Source organism: Siphateles boraxobius, unplaced genomic scaffold (genome assembly GCF_051911475.1).
Source record: "Siphateles boraxobius isolate OS27281-9 unplaced genomic scaffold, OSU_SipBor_1 77, whole genome shotgun sequence".
Lineage (NCBI taxonomy): Eukaryota > Metazoa > Chordata > Actinopteri > Cypriniformes > Leuciscidae > Siphateles > Siphateles boraxobius.
In genome coordinates, this window is record NW_027509205.1 from 11,065,249 (window position 1) to 11,082,702 (window position 17,454).

A 17,454-nucleotide genomic window follows, 5' to 3' on the forward strand; every position below is an offset into this window, starting at 1 on the left:
AAACACTTAAAAAAATTGTTAAAATGTAATATTTAAAAAAATAATAATAATTGAATAAACCAAATAAAAAAATTTAAACAGTTAAATGGGGACAGTTAAATTTAAATTTATAAAATAATTTGTGAAAAATGGCATGTACAATCGTATACATGTTTTGTTTCATGTTTCAAGAATGAGTTATAAAATAAATAAATAACATATTTTTACTTTATTTGATTCAAACTGTCTAATGGGAAAATTACATCCAGGTCATGGGAATATTTCATGTAATTGTCTCTTAAAAATAATATAATGTCCTTTTCACACATTATTAGAGAATATATATCTATATATATCTATATATATATCTATATACATGCATATTAAATGGTGTGATGTGTATGAAAGCTGACAGATTTGCAGGTCACGTCTTTGTTGTGTTCCAGCAGGAGGTGTTCGGTATTCTCCAGAGACTAAGCATTAATAATATGACTCAGGAGCCAAAGTTACCTTTGTGAGTAGGATGTACATTGTGCGATGTGTGTGATCCAAAGGAGCTTACAGAACCCCCAATGAGCAGCTTTCAGGACTCCCACAAAAACCACAGTATGGGTTAAGCTTTAGAGACCTCAGACCCTCAATAAAAAAAATCACTGATTAGAAAAAAAAATAACATTAACAAAGTCCTTGACTTAGTATGAAAAAGGAAACTGTCTTCAGGGATAGAAGTCAAACATATTCCTATAGGAGCGCTCTTGCTTCTGCCAGGACCTCAGGATGTTTACTTCCTCTAAATAGCAGGGCAGATGGGAACTTGTGATTTTAATTTTGAGAAATAAAGAGACATTTGATGCAGTCACTATTTGTCCTCTTAATAGCCACATGACACGAGAAGAGTCTCGGTTAGTGCATTAAGCCGTATGGGTACATAAAGAATGATGTAAAGATCTAATCTAATTACACTGAAATTCCTTTCAAGTTGTTCTCAATATAAAGGTCAAATACAAAGCATTTAGAGTTGCGGCCTGCAGACTTAAACCTCTATTGTTACCATTAACCTCTTTGCTTTCGCTAGACTACATAGTAATTTGGTCCCTGACTGTCTATTGTCTGTAAAGTGGGGTCATATCTTTCAATTATCAATCGACATATTTCAGCTGGGCGTTCATATCCGATTTTTCCAAACAAAGACATCTGGAATGGGTCCATTCTGTGTAAAAATGTCACTGCTGATAGAAGGGCACCATTTCAGAGGAGTCTGGGCTACCAAAGCAGGGCATTGATACTCCACTCAGCCGCTGAGCTCTGTTAAAAATAACCCTCTCTCCATCTGACCGGACAGGCCGAGTTGGGGGAATTATCTCCAGCAAAGTATTCCTCCACAGATGGATAGCGAGGGTGCAGATATAGATAAACAGGCAGACAGAAATCAATGACCATCCTCTCACTCCGCCATACAGTCTGACAGCAAGACAAACACGACACGCCAAAGGGAAACTTTGGCTTAGGGAAAAAGCAGAGATAAACATCTTATAAATATCCATCAATCAGTGGAGCATCTGCTCTTTTGGACTCCTCTGCGTGTCGTGCATAGGAAGGGATTTATACTGGAAAGACACCCATTTGGAAGTCTTATTTCTGTGAATAAGATACGTGAGAAATCTATTTTGACGGGGTAAATATAGGTCTGTCTGAAATATGATCGTGAAGGATGCATTCAGTATTGTATCCATGAAATGTTGTTCAACAACACTGAGGTGTGTCTTGGTAGCTCCCGAGGGGTATCAGGTCCTTTATTGTCTCTTGTGACGAACAACGATTCTAACAATTGCGAGATTGCGTGGCTTGATACACAGTGTTTATGGTTTAGCCAACAAGAATTGGATTGAGGCAAAAGTAAAAAGATCCAGTATATATCTCCTTTATGGCTACTGAAGTGACGTTGTATTCATTTACCAGATCAGGTTGTGGCACAGTTTGCCCAGATCAGTCTATGGGAAAGAGAAACAGGCAAAAATAACCTAATGTAAGACCTTCAGGGGAAAAAGAGCAATTAATGATTGCCCTCTAGTGGACACATTTTACTACTACACGTTAATGTACAAAGATGCATTTAAGTGAAATGCATTTACTTGTTTGTGATGAAACAATAGCCTACTTGGTGGACCCTCCATTGATGACCCCTTTACTGTAGAAAAATGTTCAAAGTCTGCTTCAGTATCCTGAAGTTTTATTAATACTTAAATACTATTATTTGGAATGAGAAAAAAATAGAGATATTTTGTGCAAAAAACTTGTATACACATATTTGATTATAATTTCTTCAAAAAGCAAATATATTGTACATGTTCCTTACATCGTAAAAATGATATAGTACAGGTAGAGTAATGTGATGTAAAACAATGTGATTTTTTTTTTTTTTTTACAAAAGTGCACTATACTAATATGTCCCCTGTGTTAATAATTACTTTGTGCAAGTTGTAATACAGTTCTTGTTTTTAAAAAAGATGGACCATTCCAAAGTCTTTCATGGAGCCAAAAAGCAGGTTAAAAAAAATAAGTGCAACAAACAGTCTAAAGCATGTGCCAACCTCTGTACGTAAGAGTCATGTTTAGGAAGTTCAGAATTTCAGGAAACACCGCAGTTAGGAAGTCCAGAATAACCCACATCCTGACTGTAAAAACCCCTCTCACTTTACTTAAAAGAATTTTGTGGGTTTATCAACTCCGTTTTACTTTCAGTAATAAATGAGTCACTGTGTTGAAATATGGAGGTCTTAGAAGAGTAGTCAAGTGGATATGTTTCAGGAGAAACATTTAACAGCACAGTTAAGGCCTCGACTTCCCACAGTGAATGTCATGATAAGATAAACCATGTTCAGTGAAGCCTTAAGACAAGAAGCTTGAAAGGCACATTAAAAGAGTTTAGATTACACTGAGATGGATGAATATGCAATGTGGGTCCATTAGAATTGAACTTTCTTGGAAATATGTGGTAGAAGGTTTCTTCTAGAGGTCCAGTTTAAGCTTGTCAATGTCATAGTCATGGTCCTGGTCCAGTTTGGAGAGGGTTTTTCGCACACGTAGAGCAGTGAGTCGAGCTGAAGGGCTTTGGAACCAGCACTCTTTCTTAATCTTCGCAATTGTAGACAGGATCTTGACAGAAAAACATACAGAAAGCGTAGATAATCAGTTGTTTAGTCATTTCTGTTGTCTCTTAGTGTGTAAATGTACAGTTGTATGGGTAGACCTATATGTTTATGTGAATATAAGTGACTGCACCTGGAGTTCATTTTCAAAAACATACACAAAGGAGTGACCAAGGTTTTAGTGGATTTCAACTTCAATTGCAAAGCCAAACTCAACAACTTCTGACACAAAACAATGAGATTGTGTGAGAATTCTGTGCATGTCATGATGCAAGCTTTGAAGTAGGTGTCAAATAATCATATTTGTCCTTCAAAACTGTTAGGTTTTTTCCGCATTCTGCTCTGAACAGATACATTGTAGGAGGGAGTGTGTGTATGTGGCAGACATAAAACAGTCTAATATCGCAAAACAGTTTCAGCAAGATATATGGACTCAAAGGGGTAATTATTTTCAAATGCAACACTTAAAAATAAAGATTCTTTATTCTTATATGGTTCCATTAAGAACCTTTAACATTCAAGGAAACTTTCCATTGCATAAAAGGTCCTTTATAGTGGAAAAGCTTCTATGAACTGGTTCTTTACAGCTATTGAAAATGGTTCTTTTAACAACTGTTCACGGAAAGGTTCTTTGTAGATCCCTTTTGGAACCTTTATTTTTAAGAGCTTAGCAACAAATCTAGTGACTAGATTGCAAGTCTGCTACTCCTCACCACATGTTACCAAGCTGGTACCATGCATTAAGCAGGATAAATGTACATTTCTATCCATTTCCTTTTGCAAAGCAAACCTAAAATTAAAGCCTATGAGACATTTTCAGTGACATCATAGACTGATATTTTGTCCTACACGCATGTAAGCTTTCCTAACAATTTGCTCCAGATTTCAGTTGTCAAAGCAAATCCTTCTGTAGGGTCTGACTCAAGTAAGTCTAAGTCTTCCAAGTCTGTATCTCTGGTATGCTTGAGTAACTTACCGGATGAGAGCGTAGTCGATTGTGGAGACTGGGCCTGTGTTGGTCAACACACACCACTTTCTTCATCTCCTCGAAACTGGGGTCAGAGGGTACCACGTCAAAGAACGGTGGTCTGTATTCCTCCACGATCCCTGAGGCAACCACAGATTTAAGAGTTTTTGTCAACATTTGCTGACTACATAACATTTGAATTTTGACTGATAAAAATGGAGATTTATGCCAAGACTGAAAGTCTGTTCTGACTATATCTATAAAACAGTGGTTTGGGAGTTGAGGGAGGTTGGCAGTACTAATACTTCTGTGGGAGGATTGCAGGAAATTATGCAGGGAGCCTAAGAGCATATGGCAGCTGACAATATGGGGGAAAAAGCTACAGTGGAATCATTAAAATCTTCTATTTTGCATGTTTATAGTTATAAACAGTATATACTGAAGAGCCAAAACATTATGACCAGTCAGAGGTGAAGCGAATATTGTTGATCATCTCCTGACAAGTCCTCATATTAAAGGGTTAGTTCACCCAAAAATTGTAATTCTGTCATCATTTACTCATCTTCGTGTTGTTCCAAACCCGTAGGATTTTCGTTCATCTTCGGAAGAATGAAGATATTTTTAATTAAATCGGTACCAGTTCTGTACTCTGCATTGACAGCTATGCAACTACCACTTTGGCGCTTCAAAAGGTTCATAAAGATATCGTAAAACTAATCCATATGAATTGAGTGGTTTAGTCCAATATTCTTTAGTTTAGGGGGCCCATATTCTTTCGTGGGCGTAAAATTGCTAGCGGCACCCCTGGAAAACATAAACAGAAGCTCTACCGAACCTGCTTGACATGCGAGAACAAACCGCATTGTTTTTTGCGGAAGATCAAACATGCTGTGTAACAAACGAGAATGAACCCCATTGGTTCTTTCACATCAAGCGAACATGCTTGAGCTTCCATTTATCATAACTGATGTGTGCGTTGATGAATGTTTATAGTGATTTCTTTTTTAACTTGAAGCTTACTTGACCTGGTGGATAACCGTTTTCCTTCTGAGCTGTTGCCTGCAAACTACAATGTTTTAAATACTCCCAGATCCACTGGTTGAGGTAAGAGAGTGGCCACACTCTTTAAGGACAGTTTTAAATGTAGCTTACTATCAGTGGAGAAATACACAAGTTTTGAATTACAGCTGGTTAAACTGGAACTGACCTACACTGTTCATTGTGCACTTATCTTCCGCCCTCCCAAATATGATAAGGACTTTATTCAGGATTTCTTTATTTTATTGTTCCGAGCCCTGATAATGTTTTAATCAGTGTGGACTTTAACATTCATGTATGTTGCCTGGCTAAACCATTGGTGAGGCAATTCTCTGACTTTGACTCTTTTAACTTAACACAGTCAGTTTGTGATGCTACACACAGGCATAGTTACACTTGACCTGTTTTTATCCATGGGTTTGTCTATTAGTAATGTGGCTACAGAAGACAATTATATATCTGACCATACAGCTCTTTTTTTTAATCTTGATCTGCCTGGTTTTATATCTAAAAGCTGATAGTTTATAAAATAGTTTTGCTGATGCATATGCTGCAAGCCCAGTTTCTTCTATCACTCCTATTCAACCTTTATGTGCTCCCACTGACACAAATAATGAGAAAGAACCAAATTGCATGCTTACTACAGCTATGCAGACAATACACAGATCTACTTAGCCCTATCGCCTAACGATTACAGCCCCATTGACTCCCTGTGCCAATGCATTGATGAAGTCAACAGTTGGATGTGCCAAAACATTCTTCTGTTAAACAAAGACAAAACTGAAGTCATTGCGTTTGGAAACAAAGATGAAGTTCTCAAGGTGAATGCATACCTTCACTCTAGGGGTCGAACAACTAAAAATCAAGTCAGGAATCTCAGTGTGTTTCTGGAGTCAGACCTTAGTTTCAGTAGTCATGTCAAAACAATAACTAAATCGGCATACTATCATCTGAAAAATATTGAAATAATTAGATGCTTTGTTTCCAGTCAAGATTTAGAGAAACTTGTGCATGCTTTCCTCACCAGTAGGGTGGATTATTGTAATGGACTCCTCACTGGCCTTCCCAAAAAGACCATAAGACAGTTGCAGCTCATACAGAACGCTGCTGCTAGGATTCTGAGCAGAACCAGAAAATATGAACATATCACACCAGTCCTCAGGTGTTTACACTGGCTCCCAGTTACATTTAGGATTGACTTTAAAGTATTATTACTGGTATATAAATACTTCAATGGCCTAGGACCTCAATACATTGCAGACATGCTCATTGAATATAAATCCAACAGATCACTCAGATCATTAGGATCACATCAGCTAGAAATACCAAGGGTTCACTAGAGTCCGCTTTTAGCTACTATGCCAGCCGCAGCTGGAACAAGCTTCCAGAAGAGATCAGATGTGTTCCTACAGTAGTCAGATTCAAATCCAGACTCAAAACACATCTGTTTAGCTGTGCATTTACTTAATGAGCACTGTGCCACTGTACGTCCGACTGTTTGTACTGTACTTTATTTCCTTTTTTATTCTAAACTGTTCTTATTTCTTTTGATTATTTTAATTACTTCTATGTAAAGCACTTTGAATTACCATTGTGTATGAAATGTGCTATATAAATAAACTTGCCTTGCCTTGCCTATCATTGAGGCTTCTGGGTGCTCTCTAGATACAGAGTAGATGACTGCCTTTTTAAATTCTGTAAGTCTGGGCATTATGAATGATGTTGCTCAACTCAGACTTAAACCATAAACTTCATTCTCAGCCATGGCATAACAATAAATCACGTGCTATTAAACAGGCTTTTAGGAAAGCTGAACGCAGATGGAAGAGAGAAGAATTGCAGATTTCTAATGAAATGCTAAAGGATACTCTCAGTAGATACCAGTTAAAAGCTGCGGTTAAAGCTGCAAAATCGAAATATTTTTCAGATTTAATAAGTAGAACTGCTCACTGCCCAGAGGTTTTGTTTAGCAGATTTACGTAGTTAACTACATGAAATTGTCATCTACTCCGCTGGATCCTATTCCTCCTTGATTTTTAAAAGATTTGTTTGCAACTATTGGCCCTAGTCTACTGTCTATTGTGAATAGTTTTTTAATTAATGGTGTTGTTCCACCCTGCCTTAAAGAAACAGTGGCCTTGATTTTGTAGAGTTGAATGATTTTCTACCGATATCTAAATTACCACTTTTATCCAAAGTTTTAGAGAAGGTTGTTCTATTTCAAATTACCCTGTTTTTATCAGAGAATGATATCCTAGATAAATTCCAATCTGGCTTCAGGGCTGTTTAGAGTACAGAAACTGCTCTGATAAAAGTTGGGAACGATTTATTAATAGCAGATGATTCTGAGCTGGCAGTTGTTTTAATTAAGTTGGATCTCAGTGCCGCATTCAACACTGTTGATCATTCGATTCTCTTAGATCGTTTGGAGGATGAGGTTGGCATTTGTGGGACAGCTCTTAAATGGTTTCACTCATATCTACTGGATAGAACATTTTCTGTTAGTTTTGCAAACACTTTGGCGCTCTATTTTGGGCCCTACGTTGATTTCATTGTATATGTGCCCTCTGGGATCCATCTGCCGTTGCTATAACATTTTTTATCATATGTGCAGATGACAGATATATTTACCGCTGAAAGTTGGGAATGAGTCTTGTTGGTCTATTTGATTGAGGTCAAAACTTGGCAGTCTAAACATTTTCTCCAACTTAATGAAAGTCAGAGATTATAATATTTGGTCCACCAAAATTCAAAGAGAAGATGGCCAACTCTTTCTCCCTTTGCAATAACTGTGGAGGACAGCGTGAGAAATTTTGGAGTCATAATCGACTCTTTGATAAATAGATTAAATCTGTTGTAAAATTAGTTTACAAGTTTGGATATTGTTGTTTACGCTTTTATTACCTTGAGACTGGACTACTGCAACTCCCTCTATGTAGGGATCTGTCAGTGGCAATTATCTAGTCGGCAGATTGTACAGAATGCCGCAGCCAGGCTTCTGGCTGGCACTAAAAAAAGGGATCACAGTACTCCGGTTCTGTCCTCTTTCCATTGGCTACCGGTTCAGTATAGGATTGATTTTATTACTGGTTTTTAAAGCTCTTCATAACATGTCCCCAAATTATAGCAATAACCTTTTAGGGTTTTACACATCGGTTAGGACTCTAAGATTAACAAATCAAATGATGTTTGTAGTTCCCCAATCCAAGAAGAATTCAAAAGAATTCATCCTTTATATCCGGCATGCTCAATTTATCAAGGTTTTTAGGTCTCAGTAGAAAATGAATCTTTTTAACTTAGTTTCTTTCTGAACGAATCTCAATGGGCAATTTCTATTTTGCTGCTAACTTCATGGTCCCAGATACCACAGACTCCATGCCTCGGCGGGTTGGCGCACTTTTGGCAGCACGTGGAGGCGAACAGCATATTAGGCAGGTGGTCATAATGTTTTGGCTCATCGGTGTGTGTATATAAGGGAAAGTAAAGTAATTTATAATTTTCCTATAATTTAGGAAATCTTCTTAGAAAGATTCCTAATAAAAATAAATTATGTTCTTTTGAACTTTCTATTCATCAAAGAATTCTGGGGAAAAAAATGCATCATGGTTTACACAAAAATATTAAGCAGCACAAATCTTTCAACATTGACAATAATAAGAAATGTTTTTTGAGCACCAAATCAGCATATTATAATGATTTCTGAAGAATCATGAGACACCGAGGACTGGTGCCATTAGATCATATTCAGTAATAAATACTACATATAAATTATATATAAAGGGTTGATTAAGTGCTTCTTAAAAAGTATGTGTATGTGTGTTTAAGAGAGAGAGAGAGAGAGAGAGAGAGAGAGAGAGAGAGAGAGAGAGAGAGAGAGAGAGAGAGAGAGAGAGAGAGAGAGAGAGAGAGAGAGAGAGAGAGAGAGAGAGAAAACAAGCGCATCTGGACTAAATGAACAGGAGTGCTGACAGCAGATAAGATTGTTTATAATTATTGGGCCGCTAATCGTGGGTGAATAGAGACATACAGACATTGAGAAAAACCGAGGGATCGAGGGAGGGGAAGTAAGACAAAGAAACTTAGAAAAAATAAATATAGAAGTCAGCAGTGTGAAAATCATTGCTTAGTAACAGAAAACTAAAAGTTCGGTAGAACATTGAGATCCTGCAATCACAGAACTTTTAATTTAAAGTTGTAATGTGCAATAAAACTAACTAATTCATTCTTTCTGTAAACATAAGTCTAGGCATATCAAAGTTTTTGGCGTCAATACTGTATGTGACATTTTGAAACATTCACAAAAAGTCACAAGAGCACAGAATAGCGGTAGTGGCACAAAAATAAAGTTGATTAACTATTCCATCTTACCATTTACAATAGTTCGACGAGTTATCTCCCACATGACGAGACCCAGGGCCCAGATGTCAGTTTGTTTATAGGACTCAAACACATCAACACGAATACTCTCGTCCAAAACCTCCGGTGCCATATAACGCTTGGTGCCCACTCTCGGGTTGTTGCCCACATCCAGATAGTCATTAGACTGGGAGTGAATGACAGCCAAGCCTGAGGGATCACACAGAAGACATTATGTTTGAGAAAACTATATTTTTAAGATTTCAACTGGTGACAGCAGAAATTTCACCCTTAAGAAAGTATATGATTTGCCAAAGTAAAAAAAGTCTTGGAATGAGATTCATTTCCTACTTAGACTCAGATACTCTGTTCTACTTTCTCACCCAGGTCTGCAATGCAGCACTGCCCATTTCTCTTCACCAGAATGTTGCGGCTCTTCAGGTCTCGATGAGCGATGGCTGGTTTGCCCTGTGTACAGAGGATCTCTGTGTGGAGGTGCACAAGGCCGCTGGCAATGGACAGACACATGCGCAGACAGCCCTCGGGGTCTAGTGTGCTGTCCTGAAGGAAGTCATAGAGGGAGCCCAACTCATGGAAGTGTGTGACCAGCCACAGCTGAGTGCTGGAGTTTTTAGACGTCATGTCTGATGCTATGAAGCCTGATGGACAGAGGACATTTGTAAGAGAAAAGTATTACATTTTAAATCAAAAGTTGTGTAACTCCTTCATTAGAAAAGTGATGTTTGGGTAAGTCAGAACATAGTATGGCTGCAGCAGTACTCTCAGAACGATCCCTTCCCACATAAGAAATGAAAAATGCAGTGTGGGTGGAAACCTACCCAAGATGTTTTCATGCCTTAGTTGGACTGTGTTGTAGATTTCAGTCTCTCTAAACCAGGACTGTTCATCACGAGAGGAGAAAATCTTGACAGCCACACTCTCTCCCATCCAGGTGCCTCTCCATACCTCTCCATAACGCCCTTTACCTGCCAGAAACATTCAGAGGGAAATGATAAACTGAAATGAGATGCATATATAACATATATGAGATGCATATATAACAAGTTAATACAAAGGTTACATTTATTTAAATTTAGTTTTATTCATTTATGGGTTCAAATATATTTATTCAATTATGGTAATATTAAAAACAAATTAAGAGTACATTTAAATCAATAAGTGACCACCCTTTTAATCAAACTTGATGTTGTACAGTATGTAGTAAAACAAAGAAATTTCTTTACATCTCTACATGAAAAAAAGTATAGATATTACATGTATATAATTTTATTTAATAATAATTATAATACATAATCATTTATATATAAATATATATATATATATATTTTTTTAAATATAATTTATATCTATGGATTAAATTATGTCAATTTTTTAATTATGGAAACATTTGAAAACAAGAGTACATTTATTGAACTCACAATGTTATACATTATGTAGTAAAAAAAAAATTAAATGTAAAAGAAAAAGGGTATGGAGCAGAACACATCTCTTCCTCTTAGACTTTATTGCTTCATCCTGCAGTTGTTTCACTCTCCGCCTATGCAGCATTGTGTAATGACATATGAAAGTTTCACTCACCAACACACTGAGCCAGAGAGATCTGTCGGGCCATGGTCCTTTGCACCAGATAAGGCAGGCCGGTCCCACTGCCAGACGTACAAAACTCATCAAAGATATCCTAAAAAGGAGAATTACACACTTAAATCACTGACCAGCTGAACAGTTACACACACTTACTGTCAAATGATGGGAATTTGAATCACAACCCAGAGGAACATTTTGCTCAGAGGTTGCTCAAGAGACTGAAGTTTTCAGTTCTATTTCATTGACTACTAGCTCATGTAAATAAGACTGTGCCTGTAATGAATTGAGGATAATGGGTTACACTTTATTTTACAGCACATGTACTTACAGTGAACTTACCCAAGAAAGCACTGGTTTTATAAGGTAACTGCGGGTTAAGGTTATGTTTAGACCTAGTTATAACCCAGTTATTGTAATAGCTATAATAAGTACATAGTATATACATGCGGAACAGGACTGTAAAATAAAGTGCTACCGAATAATGAGATCAAACAAAAAGCAGTGAATGTCACCCAGCAGTTGCGTTTTACCCCGTATGTGGGATCCCCTCCGCTGGGGACTTTGAGCATAGAGGTTTCCTGTTCCACCAGGGGGCGGTGCTGTCGCCTTGTACGCAGCCACAACACGAGCCCACAGACTGCCATGGACACCACCAACAGCACCAACAGTGGCACTCCCACCAACAAAATCACTTGGATGGGATTTCCCACTGGAAACAGAGACAACATCACTGTACTACAGCAGCTGAAAATGTTTCATATTCAATTTTGTATTTAATTTCAGAAATGCCAAAATACATTACAAAATGTGCTTCAAAAGGCAAGAAAAATACATCTCTAACCTTAAAATACACGGTCAATGCAAAATGTATTTTTTAAGACAATACATTTCAATTTAAAAAATATTACAAAGATATATGAAGATGGCCAAAAGATATATGAGAAAAAAATATCTAAAACTCATAAAAATATACTTATGTCAATTATAAATTATTAGCAGTATATTTTTTATGATATTTTTGTATTTTTTAAAATGTATTAAAAAATATATCTGAAAATATATTTTTTTAAATTTGGGAATTGTTTTTAGTTTCTATTTGAGCTACAGCAAGTTGTTTTTCAAGTATGATGTCCCAGGATATCCTTAATGTTTTGGGTTTTTAAAAAAAAATTATATATATATATATATATATAAGAGGAACAATAAAAAACAAGACATATATCATGGAAACAATACCAATAAAATAACCGATATCTAGAGGGGAATCATTTTTTTTTTACAAGGTTAAACATCGAAAGCAATCTTGTGACTTTTCACAAAACATTTAAAATAAATAATGCCCATCAAAGACAAAACATTTGAATTATAATCTACCGGTATAATTTACAGTAGTGGGATTTCACCCCAAAAATTAACACGTTTAAAAACATATGAAAGTTAAAACCTGTGAAACACCAATGTAACACTAGAAGGTAGCAGAGAGTAAACTTCTACCAAGGCAAACGACTCTTTGATTTTAGTAATTAATCTCTGAATTAACAACTATAAAAAGAGTAACTGTTTTCTGAGCTAAAGGGGTGTTTTTAAAGAAATGACTGACCTGTTGTTTCAGGCGCACTGAGGTTTGCATTGCAGAAGTGTGTGAAGCAGCACTTGGAATACACTCCAGGAACAGCAGGCACGTAGCACTGCTCGCTGGTGGGAAAACAGCCCCTGACTATCCGCTCATGGACTGAACTGTAGAAGCAAATCCGGTCCCAGCAGGTATTGTTTACACAGGAGTATATGTTCTCACATGCGCACTGTAAAACGTCCTTCTCGCCTTTATCTATGGACATGTAAATAAAAATGTAATGTGACTAATATTACACTATCTCAGCTGATATAGCCTACTGTATATGATGGCTCAACATTTTCTGGGGGAGAGTTTCTTTGCAGATGTGTTTTAAAATATGTCAAAACAGAGTAGGAAGATATACTTCCTCTGGCTTATTGTCTACTCAGGAAGCAACACTATACATGACCCGGGTATCCATGCAACACTCAGACAAATTCACAAATAAACACTTTTATGACCGCAATTATGTAACCTCACCTGCGAGAGTTGCGTTGCTCCCTGAATACACCAAAACAAATAATGCTGCGAGCATCTCAGAAGCCTTCATGTCTAAGAAAGATGGGATACAGGATGAGAGCGAGCCTTAGGAGGGAGCACTTTGACACACACACAAAAAACAAACACTTCCAGCTCCTTCCATTTAATCGTATGCACGTATCCCATGCTCCCTTGCATCATCCTTCACCGATCTGGCATTTACAAGGCACCGCTCCATGCGTGAATAATATAATGGCACAATCATACAATGAAATTGTGTAGGAATGCCTTAATGGAAAAAGCTCAATAACCCATGTCCACGCCAAAGGAAGTGAGTTAAAGAACGACAGATGTAGAGGGTCTAGTCAGTCTGTCTGTGTTGCAATTATAGTGAGAGTGGGTGGGAGAGGACTTTAGTGGAGGCCTTACTCTCCTCCTTGCAGACACTCTGGCTGCTGCACACGCAGAGTAAATATTGATGGCTATACTTCCTGCCATTCAGAGGCCGCACCCGGCTAGCCGTCCAAATACTCCGGATTGCTTGTTCCTCAAGGTCTGGAAGTCGACTGGTCATGCAAGCAAAATGGCTGGGTGAAAACGTATTATGTGAGGATGATGCAAAACCTACATGCTGAAGTGTTGGTCAGGCTGTTTTCAACAAACAATAGGTGAAAGTGTCTCAAACTGTCCAAATTCGTTTTAGATCACTGTATAACAGTAGCACGCTGAAAACAACAGACTATTTTCGTGTTGCCTCAACACTGTAATTAAAGTAGGCATACTATTATGTGACGTCATGGAAAAACAGAGTCAACCATGATGTTTTGAGAGCCAGGGTTGATGTGTATCTTTGTACAAATAAATATGCTTTGCTTTGGGCAATATGTCTGTATATTGAGACGTTTCAGAATGCATTTGTGTATATATTATAATCTATATAATCTGTGATATTTGTTGTTATCTGCGTATCTGCATATAAATGATCGTCATTTTAGGGATGCATGCCCACACACAAACTGGGTAACTGGAAATGAGGATGGCTATTGCCTGATGTAGAAAACACATGCAGCGAGATCCCAACAGGAGTAACTTTGTCTGTGGAGTCTTTTAAATTCTCCATTTAATCCCATCAATGTAAGCACAGGTGGGTCAGTGTAAACAACTTTTTCACGTACGCTTAGTGCACAGAAAATGGGTAATTGCTGGGCCCTCTGGGCCACATTAAGACGGCAAACAACCCCACCCTTCTCTGGGTATTCTGATCTTTATTTCCAAGCTGCCAGGATGTTTCTCAAATCAGATAGTGGCCGTCTTGAATCAAAGCCTTAAGTGAACATGATGAAATGCGATTCCTGTTTCGATGACCTCCTTGTCAGCATTCTCTCTGAGAGCAGTCAAAATGGGAACTAAGAGTGAACTGTCTTATTCTCCTTCCACTTTTCTCAGGACTTTGAAATAGAATAAATTCCTTTGCTGCTCACAGCTTTGTTTCGAAATTTATATTCACACTTATTTATGTTACAGTTATTTCTTACTAAAGTGACTTATAACTAAGTAGTGTGAATATAGATCAAGCTTTTTTATTTTAATATTTTGGTTAATTTTTTGACTGTAATAGTGAAAGTCTCAATTTCTTTTCACATGTAATCACCTTTTTCCTTCACATTTTATCTAGTTCTGTGATAATGACAAATTAATTATAAAAGTACAAAATATTCCATTTAGTATATAAAAAATATAAAATAATATAATACATAAAAAATGATTATTAAAAAAATATTTTAAAAAATTGTGTTTAAAATAGTTTTAGGCAGATTATAGCATGTTACTTTGCTGGACATGCCAACTTCCCATATGTATTTCATACATATTGTTATCCTGAAGAAATGAATTAAGAGTCTGATTCAGGATTTTGAAATAGTTAAGGGTAAATTCAGCATTCAGCAGCATATCTCTGGCTCCATCTTGCAGCTGTAAGAACTTGCCTGTTTTGACTACAGTTAAAAAGAACTGGTACGCCTCAGTGTATTTGTTAGCGCCAGCATTGCACAGTCACAGAGATAAATGAACTGAACTCATGGTTCAAGCTAACTAGAAATGGGTTTTATTTATGCCTCTGTTCATGTCATTGACTGCAACATGGATTCTCCTAAGAATTACGTGCAAAGATGCCTGAATATTGGTATTCTGTTAATTCTAATATTCTAATACAATATCTGATGTATAATGCAGCCAAATCTTTGTAGTAGTTGACAAAATGTAGTATGAAAGAATCATCCACATGTCTCATGACCTCAGATATTGCATCATCATCATCATTCATTATATATATATATATATATATATATATGCTGGCTAACAAATATATATATATATATATATATATATATATATATATATATATATATATATATATTTGTGTGTGTGTGTGTATGGTAGCCTATGTATGTATATATATATATATATATATATATATAGTTTTATATATATATATATATATATATATATATATATATATATATATATATATATATATATAGTTTTATATTGTTTTATATATATACCACCTGAGAAGACCAGATTAAAAAAATTTGAAAAAGGAAGAAAAAGTAAGACAAATAAAGCATACGATTTGTTTTTGTCTTTTCTGCACGTTGTGATTCACTTTTTCTTAAAATAACAAAATTGCTGCTACAGTTCTGCCCATTCACAATGGAAAAGCTATGACCAAGCAAGGTCCTTTAATTCAAACCGTTATCTCTCTAAATAGTATTCATATTCTTTAAATATAGGCTAGTCTTGTATTACGCCACATTCAGCATAAGAGCAATTTCAGAGAGAGATATTTTAAAAGAGATTAGAAAACATAATGGGTGATTTACCTGATTTTCGTCTTGCGCACACTCACGAATCAAGCTTATCAAACGTCATCTGTTTATGAAACTCGTCTCTCATGTCTTTAAAACATAAATCGGTTGTCTCAAGGCGACGAATATATTGAAATCAGAGGCGCAAGTCATATCCAGATGTGCGGGATCCTAACTTTTGCCACATCCTGACATGCTCGGGAGTTTACTCTAAAGTTAAACTCTTTCGAGTTCAGTTTTCATTCACTCACAATCCGATCAGTCTTATTTCCTCGAGCGAAATATTGCATAGATCGCCGTAACGCAGAACATATAGAGCTGTGGCGTACAGTAGGCTATATCTCCAGTCAAATCTCGAGCTGATAAACCAAAAAAGAGAAACTGCTTCTCGGAGAAGAAACAGTCTTCTTCCGCTTGCAAATAAACATTCCCAGATCGACTCCTGGCGACTCCATCTCGATAAGCGTAAAGCAAACTTTGAGCAATGTTTCTGATTTAGGGGCTAGATTACAGATTTTAAAATATCTGTCCCACCCCTCATTGTCTGCCGGGGTTCACTAGGAATGTGCTCTCATAGCTGTTTTCCTGTTGCTGCAAGACCTTTCATTTTTTCCATGTCTGTTTTTTCTTCTTCTTCATAGCTGGTTGCTTATGAATAGAACTTCATAGTGGATTCATGTGCCTTCTGAACAAGCCACATAACAAATGTGATCTCCATTAAATTTTACTTTTTACTTTAAAATTAACAACATATTGTATTATATTTTAAAATAAGTTAATAAAATGTTTGTCATTAAAGTTGTCAATATGGTCACGGGCTTTTTGGGCGGTGTTGGCCTGGACTTTTTTTCTGACAAAATGCTTGCTCTTGCCATTCATTATGCTGCACTTTGTTATATTTGACTATAACTTGGTTTACACTTACAGTAGAAATGGATTAATTTACACTACCATTCAATTTTGTTTTGTTTTTGAAAGAAGTCTCTTATTCTGACCGGCTGCATTTATTTGATCAAAAATACAATAACAACAGGTATATTGTGTAATGTTATTATCTTTTCATATTATTATCAATGTTAAAAACATTTAGACAAAATATTTCTTAGTTTATTTAAAACATACATGATTATTTAAGTAATAAATTCACATAAGGACCAGAATAGACGTGCATGATGTGCATGTAAGTTTCAGAGATGAGCAAAACTGGTGATCCTGGGGCCATGAACGGCTTTTAAGGAGATTGGACACAGATGGACAGTTGGTTTATTTGATGGGACACCGCTGAAGGCAGAGCAGCCGAGGTTACGGTGACATCTCCCACTGGAGCTTGAAGCCTCCCATATGGTCCAATGAGACAGAGAAACCCAAGACAGCTCTTAAAGATAAGATGGAAATAAA

At 36.7% G+C, this 17,454-nt stretch overlaps 1 protein-coding gene across 1 annotated transcript; it reads right to left on the bottom strand.

Annotated features, from left to right (window-relative positions):
• Positions 1-2,192: 2,192 nt before the first annotated feature.
• On the bottom strand, positions 2,193-16,676 carry acvrl1 (activin A receptor like type 1). Its single transcript, XM_077219100.1, has 10 exons — positions 16,072-16,676; positions 13,190-13,261; positions 12,695-12,922; positions 11,625-11,803; positions 11,089-11,188; positions 10,329-10,475; positions 9,873-10,148; positions 9,502-9,699; positions 4,105-4,235; positions 2,193-3,135 (listed from the first exon to the last, which is right to left on the bottom strand). Exons 2-10 carry the CDS (start codon positions 13,257-13,259, stop codon positions 2,989-2,991), a joined length of 1,476 nt encoding a protein of 491 aa, XP_077075215.1. The 5' UTR covers positions 13,260-13,261; positions 16,072-16,676; the 3' UTR covers positions 2,193-2,988.
• Between the last annotated feature and the right edge of the window lie 778 nt (positions 16,677-17,454).

Coding starts and splice junctions, on each gene's coding strand:
- acvrl1 (XM_077219100.1), bottom strand. CDS start 13,259: ATGAAGGCTTCTGAGATGCTCGCAGCATTATTTGTTTTGGTGTATTCA. Junction 10,149..10,328: donor AAGGCATGAAAACATCTTGG/GTAGGTTTCCAC, acceptor TCTGTCCATCAG/GCTTCATAGCATCAGACATG. Junction 9,700..9,872: donor GTGCTGCATTGCAGACCTGG/GTGAGAAAGTAG, acceptor GTGATCCCTCAG/GCTTGGCTGTCATTCACTCC.